The sequence below is a fragment of the Pipistrellus kuhlii genome, unplaced genomic scaffold, assembly GCF_014108245.1.
Source record: "Pipistrellus kuhlii isolate mPipKuh1 unplaced genomic scaffold, mPipKuh1.p scaffold_m20_p_84, whole genome shotgun sequence".
Taxonomy (NCBI): Eukaryota; Metazoa; Chordata; class Mammalia; order Chiroptera; family Vespertilionidae; genus Pipistrellus; species Pipistrellus kuhlii.
Window position 1 is genome coordinate 167,567 of NW_023425589.1, and position 9,559 is coordinate 177,125.

General features: G+C 53.8%; 1 protein-coding gene across 12 annotated transcripts; it reads left to right on the plus strand.

Moving 5' to 3' along the window:
- Positions 1–3,534: 3,534 nt before the first annotated feature.
- PPP1R15A (protein phosphatase 1 regulatory subunit 15A) lies at positions 3,535–7,792 on the plus strand. Of its 12 annotated transcripts, none has more exons than XM_045577193.1 (4): positions 4,619–6,035; positions 6,156–6,248; positions 6,618–6,911; positions 7,392–7,792. In XM_045577193.1, the coding sequence occupies exons 1-4, from the start codon at positions 4,671–4,673 to the stop codon at positions 7,710–7,712; spliced, it is 2,073 nt and encodes a 690-aa protein (XP_045433149.1). In that variant the 5' UTR covers positions 4,619–4,670; the 3' UTR covers positions 7,713–7,792. The 12 variants fall into 12 exon arrangements, with proteins under 12 accessions (XP_036281564.1, XP_045433149.1, XP_045433150.1 ...); XM_045577194.1 differs by having other exon boundaries at positions 6,156–6,246; positions 6,640–6,911; XM_036425671.2 differs by adding an exon at positions 3,535–3,762 and having other exon boundaries at positions 4,992–6,911.
- The last annotated feature ends 1,767 nt before the right edge of the window (positions 7,793–9,559 follow it).

The following is a 9,559-nucleotide window of genomic DNA, read 5'->3' on the forward strand; positions in this document are numbered from 1 at the left end:
CTCTCTCTCTCTCTCTCTCTCTCTCTCTCTCTCTCTCTCTGTCTCTCCCCACACACACTCACATTCAATCTCTCCCTCTCCCTCCCTCTTTCTCTCTCTAGCCCTCCACTTCTGCTGTTTCCTTCTCTCCCTGCTTCTCCTTTCCACTTTCTCTTCTTCCCTAACTCCCAGTTTCTTTCCCTCTGCTGGTGTCTCCCTCCCTCCAGCCGCCCACGCTGCTGTCTCCCCTCCCAGTCGCCGCTGACCCCGCCCCTCCTGGCCTCCCCACCGCAGCCTGACCCCTGGCTCAGCTGCCCCCACAGCTGAGGGGAGGAGCTGGGTGCCCCCCCCACCCCCCTGGCTCCTGGGTTCCCGCTGAGCTGGAGCCTGGAGAGCCGGGATCCCCTAGGGCTGAGGCTGGTAGCCCTCCATGTTTGGGGACTAGGAGCTGAGTCTCAGTGCCAGGCTCCCCATGGGCTGGTGGGGTCAGGAGATCTGAGATACTGGTGCCCAGAATGGAGATGGCTTGGCTCTGGGGAGGAAGGGCTGGCGTGTCAGAGCCCTGGGTGTCTGGGAAGGTGTGCACCAGGACTCGGGACTCGTGGGCTGTGAGTGGAGCCTGGGCCAGGCAGTGTGGCTCTGTGGGTGGTCCAGGTCCTCCTGGGAGGAGGGAGTGGCCTTGAAGTCCTGGCTTCTGGCTACAGCAGGGTCAAGTTGACAGGCCAGATATCCACCTCAGATCAATATGAGAATTCTGTCCAAAACCGGTTTGGCTCTGATAGAGTGGTCCCAGATTTGATTCCGGTCAAGGACATGAACCTTGGTTGCGTTGCGGGCACGTCCCCAGTAGGGGGCGTGCAAGACGCAGCTGATTGATGTTTTTCTCTCATTGATGTTTCTAACTTTGTATCCCTCTCCCTCTCTGCGAAAAATCAATTTTATATATATATTTATATATATATATTTAAAAAGATGAGAATTCTGCTCCAGGCTAAGACGGACCATGCCCCTCAGGAGGGAGACATGGTTCCGGGCATATTTTGAGGAGCAAAATGATGGGCCAGGTAGGGGTGCTCCCGGGAAGGGTTCCTGGCCCTGAGAGGGTCTGCCCAGGGCTGGCAGTCGTGCGTGCGTGGGTTTTTGACTTCCTGCAGGAAAAAGTTCACACCAGGAATCCAGGTGAACTGAGAGGATGTTTATTGAAGCTGGGGACAGAGAAACACAGGAGGGCTGGGGAGGTGAGCTGGGCTGGGCTGCTCGGGCTCACTAACAAGTCAGAGAAAGGGGTTCAGGGGACAGGGTCAGGGGGTTGGCCCGGGATGAGCCGCCACTGCCCACTGCTGCTCCGGTTGTAAGCCTCACGGGGTCCCTTAGAGTTTAGGAGGTGCAGGCCTGAGCGGGGAGAACCTTATGTTGTGGACACCAGGACAGATACCACAAATCCCTTCATTATCATGCTAATTGTTCCTGCACCCACCTAAGCATATGTCCCTCATTTTACTTTTTATCCAATCCCAGGGGTTCTCCTGCACCCCCCACCCCCACTTTGCTTTATCCCACCTCCTTAATCTATCAACTATGAATTTCTTGTAACCCACCTCTGTCCTTCCTTGGATTGCAAAATGGATTATAAAATGGATTATAATTGCAAAATGGATTATAAAAATACAAATGTAACCCACCTTTCTCCGGAGCATTCTCTCAATTCATTAAGGTTCTGCTTCCTGCCATCATTGGACAGTTTGGCTCAAATAAACTCATAACAATTCTTTACAGGTTTCAGTGTTTGTTTGTTTTTACATTAACAAAGATTTGGCGTATTCCTCCTAGCCAGTAGACACCTCCTGCCACTGTTCAGACTGGGGTGGGGAGGGGGGGGAGCCTGCACAGGATACATGTATGCTCTGGCACTCAGCCTGCTGCCAGTGGCAATTCCTCTGAACTCCGGAAACCGTGCCTGACCTTTAACATAAGTTCTGCTCTGTGTCGTGAGAGATAGAGCAAAGGAAACGCAGTTTGCAGGTGGGGTTAAACGTTCTAACTGGAACAGATGTGGCAGTGAAATGTTTATAGTACATGCCGAGCTGGTGAAAACAGGTCGGTCAGAATCACATGCGGCTCTCCACGCTGACGTTTCAGCCACGTGTTGGCTCTGGCAGAATTGGGACCTTTGTTCCAAGGAGGTTTTTGTTTGTTTGTTTGTTTGTTTGTTTTTTAATTGATTTTTTATTTTTTAAAAAATATATTTTATTGATTTTGTACAGAGAGAAAGGGAGAGAGATAGAGAGTTAGAAACATTGATGAGAATCATCGATCAGCTGCCTCTTGCATGCCCCCTACTGGGAATGTGCCCGCAAATAAGGTACATAGACCAGAATCGAATCCGGGACCCTTCAGTCCTCAAGCTGACGCTCTATCCACTGAGCCAAACCGGCTTCAGCTGTTCTGAGGAGTTTTAAAGGCGGGGTGTTTAGAGGAGGACTTAGGGGAGGATTTCAATAGAATAGTAATCAGCTTTATGCTGATGTACCAAAATGAGATTTATTATATTTTTTAATATATTTTATTGACTTTTAGAGAGGAAGGGAGAGGGAGAGAGAGAGAGAGAAACATTAATGATGAGAGAATCACCCATCAGCTGCCTCCTTTACGCCCCCCACAGGGGACCGAGTCCACACCCAGGCATGTGCCCCTGGCCGGAATCGAACCCGGGACCTTTCAGTCTGCAGGCTGAGGCTCCGTTCTTTGAGCCAAACCAGCCAGGGGGAGATTTGTTATCTTAATTTCATCTGTCCTTGGGTGTGGTTGACAAATGGCACTGATTGGATTTCTGCCTGTCCCATTTACTCTTTTTTGTTTGTTTGTTTGTTTGTTTGTGTTTTTTAATAATATATTTTATTGATTTTTGTACAGAGAGGAAGGGAATGGATGTTTCTGACTCTATCAGAAAAATAAAAATAAAATATATTAAGAAAGAATAAAATATATTAAGAAAGAAAAAAAGAAAGAAGAAAGAGAGAGGGAGGGAGGGAGGGAGAGAGAGAGGGAGGGAGGGAGAGAGAGAGAGAAAGAAGAAGAAAAAGAAAGAAAGAAAGAAAGAAAGAAAGAAAGAAAGAAAGAAAGAAAGAAAGAAAGAAAGAAAGAAAGAAAGAAAGAAAGAAAGAAAGAAAGAAAGAAAGAAAGAAAGAAGAAAGAAAGAAAGAAAGAAAGAAAAGAAAGAAAGAAAAGAAAGAAAAGAAAGAAAAAGAAAGAAAGAAAGGCGTTTGCGCTAGAGCCTATGACGCATTTGATTGACAGCAGGCTTGTTCCGGGGCGGGATCACGCCTAAAAATGCCGCGGTGACGTTACGAAGCCCGGAATCTCCGCGAGAATTCCCACCTTATTTCCCTTCCTGCTTTCCGTTTCAAAGCTCCGCCCCTTCTCAAACGTCATCACGTCCGGCCGCGTAAGGATATAAAAACGCCGCGGGCGGTGCGCACGGCACGCCATTTGGATCCTGCCCAGCCGAGTTGTTGTTTTCGTTGCCGCCGCCGGACCCCGCCGCTCCTCCGGACCCCGCCGCTCCTCCGGACCCCGCCGCTCCTCCGGACCCTGCCGCTCCTCCGGACCCCGCGCCCGTTCGTCGCTGCCGCGTTTGCAGCCACCGGAGGTGGTGTGAGCCCCGACCCCGACGCCGCAGGGCGACATGAGAGCGCCGGCCTCCCGAACCGTCCGGAACCGCGAGTGCTCGTGGCCGCCCCAGCCGGCGCTGCTGCCCCCGAGGTGACGCGCCGCCCGCCGCCGGTGAGTGCGGGCGGGGCCGCTGGGTCTCGGGTGCCGGGGCGAGGGATGGGACATTGGGTCGCTAATGAGGAGGGAGCTTGGGCCTCTGGGTAAAGACAGGCATGTCCGGGGCCGGGGCGCCTGGGGCCGGAGGAGGGGGCCTGGGAGCCGGAATTCCTGTCTGGGGGCCGGCGGGGCGGGGCCGGCTCCAGGGCTCCGACGGGAGCAGGGGGATTGGGAGCGCGGAGTGCTGAGCCTGGCCGAGGGGGGGGTCTGGGAGCCAGACTCGGGTCCCCAGAGAAGAACCCAGGGGGTTGAGGAGGCTGGATTTTTTTTAAATGTATTTTTTATTTTTTCTTAAATTTATTCTCTCACCGTTCTGGAGGCTAGAAGTCTGCAGTAAAGATGGCAGCAGGGCCACGCTCCCTCTGAAGGCCCTAAGACAGAAATTTTCCTTGCTGCTTATTTTCTGGTGGTTGTTGTCAATTCTTGGAATTCCTTGGCTCCTGGGGCACCACCCCAAGCTCTGCCTCCCGTTGTCATATGGCCATCTTCCCTCTGTGTGCCTCTGTGCCTCCCGGGGCCTTTTATTATTTTTAAATGTGTGTCTTTATAGTTAAGAGTATTACAGATGGCGGGGGGAAGGGGGAGGATTGTGGCCGGACGTTTTTTAAAAATACTTCGTTTTCAGAAAGGAAGGGAGAGGAAGAGAGATAAAAACATCATTGATCAGCTGTCTCCTGCATGCCCCCTTCCTGGAGATTAAGCCAGTAACCCAGGCTTGTGCCCCCGACTGGAATCAAGCCGGGACCCTTCAGTCCACAGGCTGACGCTCTATCCACTGAGCCACACCGGCTAGGGCAGGTCGGAATTTTTGAGTCTTCCATGGAGGCAGGTGATGGGGGCCTGATTTATCAATCCTCAGGACAATGAGAGAACCAAAGACTGGGACTTGTTCCCGAAGGGGAATCCATGGAGGACCTGTGTTCTCCCTACTTGGGACTGGGACTTGTGAGTCTGAGGGAAAATGGGGGCTTGGACTTTTGGGTCTAAAGATGGAGAGAATGAGGACCCCAACTCCTGAAAGGAAAGAGGCAGGAACTACGGACAGAGATGGGAGTGGCTGGTCACGGGAAAGGAATGTTGGCAGGGACTGTCGCGTTGCTATCCGTGTTAGTAATGTTTCCTTGGTGACTCAGGGTCATCCCCCATGCTGTCTCCTAAATGGCTTCTCACTCCCTTCTCCCCAGCCCGGACAGATGGCTCCCGGGCAGGTGCCCCAGCCGCCCCCCTGGAGGGATGCCCACCCCTTCCACCTCCTGTCCCCGCTGGTGGGCCTCCTCAGCAGGGCCTGGAGCCGGCTGAGGGGCCCGGGACCGCTGAAGCCCTGGCTGGAGGAAGCAGTGACCGGCGCAGACCAGGGAGAAGCTTGCCTGGAGGAAGCGGCCATGGCTGCTCTGGCCACTCACTATGCCCCGTGGGGTGGGCACCCTCAGTGGGAGCCCGGAGACAGTGGAAGAGCCGAGGAGGATGCCAGGTTATTCTGGGGGGCCTGCCCTGCCCTAAAGGCCAACAGTTCTCTTCTTGAAGCCTGGGAACTTTCAGATGATGATGATGAAGAAGAATATGGTGGGGAAGAAGCAACCAGCATCCCTATAGAGCAAGGAAGTGACTGTGTAAGTGGCCAGCCAGCTCCCAGGTCCCTGAGCCTTCTGAGAACGCTGCTGGACCCTCGTGTGGAAGAGGAAACTGAGGCAGGAGGAGTCGCCGAGGATAAAGTGATCACGTTCTCTCCCCCTCCATCACACTGGGAGGGTTGTCCAGGGATGGAGCAGGAGGAAGGAGGAGAAGCTGTGAATAAAGTTTCCAGAACATCCACCTCCCCCTCACCTCCAGATTCCAAGCCCCGTGCTTGGGCGTGTGCTGCAGGGGAAGAGGCTGGAGCTGAGGAGGAAGGACGGACCGAGAAGAAAGAAACCAGGAAGACCTCCATTAGCTCTTCATCTGCAGACCCCCGCCTCAGCGCCTGGGAGTGTCCTTCAGGAGAGGAATCTGAGGAGGGTGAAAAGGCTGAGGAAGAAGCTGACCCAGAGCCGCACTCCTCAGTTCTAAGCCCCAGGCCCCTGCTCGGGCTCTGCCACCATCAACCCGAGGAGGACAATGCTTCAGGGGAAACTGAGGGCCTGTCTGCCAACCCCACCACGCGTGCTTTCACGAAGGCCTGGGTGTGTTGGCCAGGAGAGGACACAGAGGAAGAGGAAGAAGACAGTGATTCAGAAGCAGCTGAGGAGGAGGGAGAAGCTGAGAGTCCCTCTTCTATTCCCCCTACAAGTTCCTTCTTGAGGGCCTGGGTGTTCCAACCAGGAGAGGACACAGAGGAGGAAGACAGTGATTGGGGAGAAGCAGAGGAAGAGGGAGAAGCTGAGGGTCCCTCTTCCATCCCACTCACAAGTACCTTCTTGAGGGCCTGGGTGTACCAACCAGGGGAAGACACAGAGGAGGAAGATGAAGACAGTGATTGGGGAGAAGCTGAGGAAGAGGGAGAAGCTGAGGATCCCCCATCCACTCCCCCAGCAAGTGCCTTGTTGAGGGCCTGGGTGTACCAACCAGGAGAGGACTCAGAGGAGGAAGAGGAAGACAGTGATTCAGGAGCAGCTGAGGAGGAGGGAGAAGCTGAGGGTCCCCCATCCACTCCCCCAGCAAGTGCCTTGTTGAGGGCCTGGGTGTACCAACCAGGAGAGGACTCAGAGGAGGAAGAGGAAGACAGTGATTCAGGAGCAGCTGAGGAGGAGGGAGAAGCTGAGGGTCCCCCATCCACTCCCCCAGCAAGTGCCTTGTTGAGGGCCTGGGTGTACCGACCAGGAGAAGACACAGAAGAGGAGGATGAGGATGAGGAAGATGATTCAGAAACAGCTGGCTCGGGCCCAAGTCCTTCCCTTCAGGCCCAGAGCGCCCTCCTCAGGGACTGGACATACCCACCTGGGACGGAGACAGAGGGAGTGGAAGCCGCTGAGGAGGCTGAGCCCTTCCGAGTGGCCATCTATCTCCCAGGAGAGAAGCCACCGCCTCCCTGGCCTCTTCCTCGGCTGCCCCTCCGACTGCGCAGGCGGCTCAGGGCTGCGGGAACCCCCACCCAGCATCCGGACCCCGGGACTCCCCAGGCCAGAAAGGTTGGTGCTGAGGGCTCGATGCCCTTATTGTTTTTAAGCCGGGGACAGTAAAGGGCTTAGGATAGAAGAAACGAGAGCGCCTGTGCAAGGCTGCTTCGCTCACTGGAAAGTGAGAAAGGGGGGCCTTAGAGACAGGCACAGGGGGCCAGCCCCGGGAGGGCGAGCACGGGGGATGCTTGAGTGTGAGGGAGGAGGGAGCTGGGACTGTCCCCTGTGTGTTACAGCGGGTTGCATGTGAACCCCTTGGGAGGGCTGTGCTATTGTCATGCAATCCTCTGCAAGGGGCTGGGCCCCTGCCAGCAGCTGGGGGACTTGCCAGCCCCGAGAACACCGGCGCCCTCAGTCACGTGGAGAATGTGGGGGCAGGCAGGTGATGAGTCAGATAGCAGGCATTTTTGTGTAATTTTTGTCTGGTTCTCTCTTCCCTCTCCCACTGTGACCGTGTGCATCGTGTCTATGTCTGTGCCCGTCCGGCTCCAGGTGCACTTCTCTGAGGAGGTCTCCGTCCATTTCCTGGTTGTCTGGGCTGGACCCGCCCAGGCTGCCCGAAGGGGCCCCTGGGAGCAGTTTGCCCGCGATCGAAGCCGCTTTGCCCGCCGCATCGCCCAGGCTCAGGAGCTGCTGGGCCCCTGCCTCACCCCTGAAGCCCGGGCCAGGGCCTGGGCACGCCTCGGGAACGCCCCCTCTCCTCTGGCTGCCACGCCTGCCACGGCCCAGCCCGCGCCCACCTCCTCTGTGCAGGCCACGCCTCTGTGCGTGTCCCTGTCCCCCGCCTTGGACCTCAGTGGGAGGCGTGGCTAGGATCCTGTGGTGTTTGTGTCATTCACTATTTATTTTTTACCAGTTGGTTTAATAAATAAAGTCTTCTGGTTTGTACTGAGCAGTGTCACCCTGTGTATCTGAACTGACAATTCCTTCCTCTCCTGGTCCTGGAAGTAGTTGAGGGGGATAGGAAAGAGGCAGTGCCTGAATAGAGGATGAACTATCGATACATGTCCCATCATCCCTCAAATCTGCCTCTCCTCCTCCTCAGGCTTCTTTTGAACAAAAGGCTGATGGGTTTTGTAGTTTTTCTTTGGCTTCCACCTAGATTTTATTAGACTTGAGACAGTTATCTCCCCAAAGGGCTGGGAGCTAGACTCGGAGCTCTAACCAAGGGTTAAGCTCCAGTTTTCTGAATCTCCCTGGAATATACAACCCTCCTACTGGCCTGTACATGGCGAATTCCTGGGTCTTTCCACTGCCCCGATTTAACACTTACAAGCCGTGTCCATTGCCTCAGTTTCCTTTTCTGTAAAACGTGGCTAACAACTGCATATACCTTATGGGATTACAAAGGCCCCGAAGGAGTTCATGTTTAAAGTAATGCTTGTGGCCCAGCCAGATCAGTGGTTGAGTGTCGTCCTATAAACCAGGAGGTCACTGTTCGGTAGGAGGTTTTTTTTTTTTTTTTTTTTTTTTTTTTTTTAATATTTTACTGATTTTGTACAGAGAGGAAGGGAGAGAGATAGAGAGTTAGAAATATCGATGAGAGAGTCATCGATCAGCTGCCTCTTGCACATCCCCTACTGGGGATATGCCCGCAACCAAGGTACATGCCCTTGACCGGAATCGAACCCGGGACCTTTCAGTCCCCAAGCCGAAGCTCTGTCCATTGAGCCAAACTGGTCTTGGCCAGAAGGTCACTGTTTGATTCCCCATCAGGGCACATGCCCAGGTTGCAGGCTTGATCCCCAGCGGAGGGCATGTAGGAGGCCGCCTATCAATGATTGATGTATCTCTCCCTCTCCGTTCCTCCTCTGAAATCAAAGGTACTTTAAAGAAATAATAAAATAATGCTTGTCAATTATTGTCAAAATGTGTTAGCGGGTATTGTGATTGTTCTCCCTCACCCATGCACGTCTTCAATTACCCATCCAGCTTTTCTAGAACATTCCCTGACCTGGTAAGATCTCTCCAGCCTTTTAGACAAAGCACCCCGTCCAGCCTCATACCCTCCGCCTCCTCCATTGGTTCCCAGGCTCCTACCACACCAGCCTTCATTTTCCACACAACCCAGTCCCTTTGCACCTGTGATCTTTGCATGAACTCTGCCTACTGTCTCATGTTCCCATTCCTGCCCCTGGTGAATCAGCTAGTTCCGTGTGCTGCTTCGGGTGTAGTATGAAAACATTTTAGAGCTCCCTTGACTTGACCCAGCTGACTTGTGTGCCTCCATGTGCTTTTCTCCATAGCGGGTGAGCCCTTTGATTTTTTGTTATTTAAAAGACCCATCTCCCGCTGAAGCCGGTTTGGCTCAGTGGTTAGAGCGTTGGTCTGCAGATTGAAAGGTCCCAGGTTCAGTTCCGGTCAAGGGCATGGACCTTGGATGCGGGCACATCCCCATTGGGGGTTGTGCAGGAGGCAGCTGGTGAATGTTTCTCACTGATGTTTCTAGCTCTCTATCCCTCTCCCTTCCTCTCTGTAAAAAATTAATAAATAAATATATATATAAAAATACCCATCTCCCATGATGCACTGAGTGCCACCAGAGCAGGTGCCACTCAGCAGCCCACTCCCCAGGACCCCGAACACGTCTAATAAGTGTTGGTAAGTAAGGCGGTGCAGAGGCATGCTGGAGCCCTTCTCCAAATGCGCAGGCTCGGAGC

Coding starts and splice junctions, on each gene's coding strand:
- PPP1R15A (XM_036425669.2), top strand. CDS start 4,671: ATGAGAGAACCAAAGACTGGGACTTGTTCCCGAAGGGGAATCCATGGA. Junction 6,912..7,391: donor GGACTCCCCAGGCCAGAAAG/GTTGGTGCTGAG, acceptor GTCCGGCTCCAG/GTGCACTTCTCTGAGGAGGT.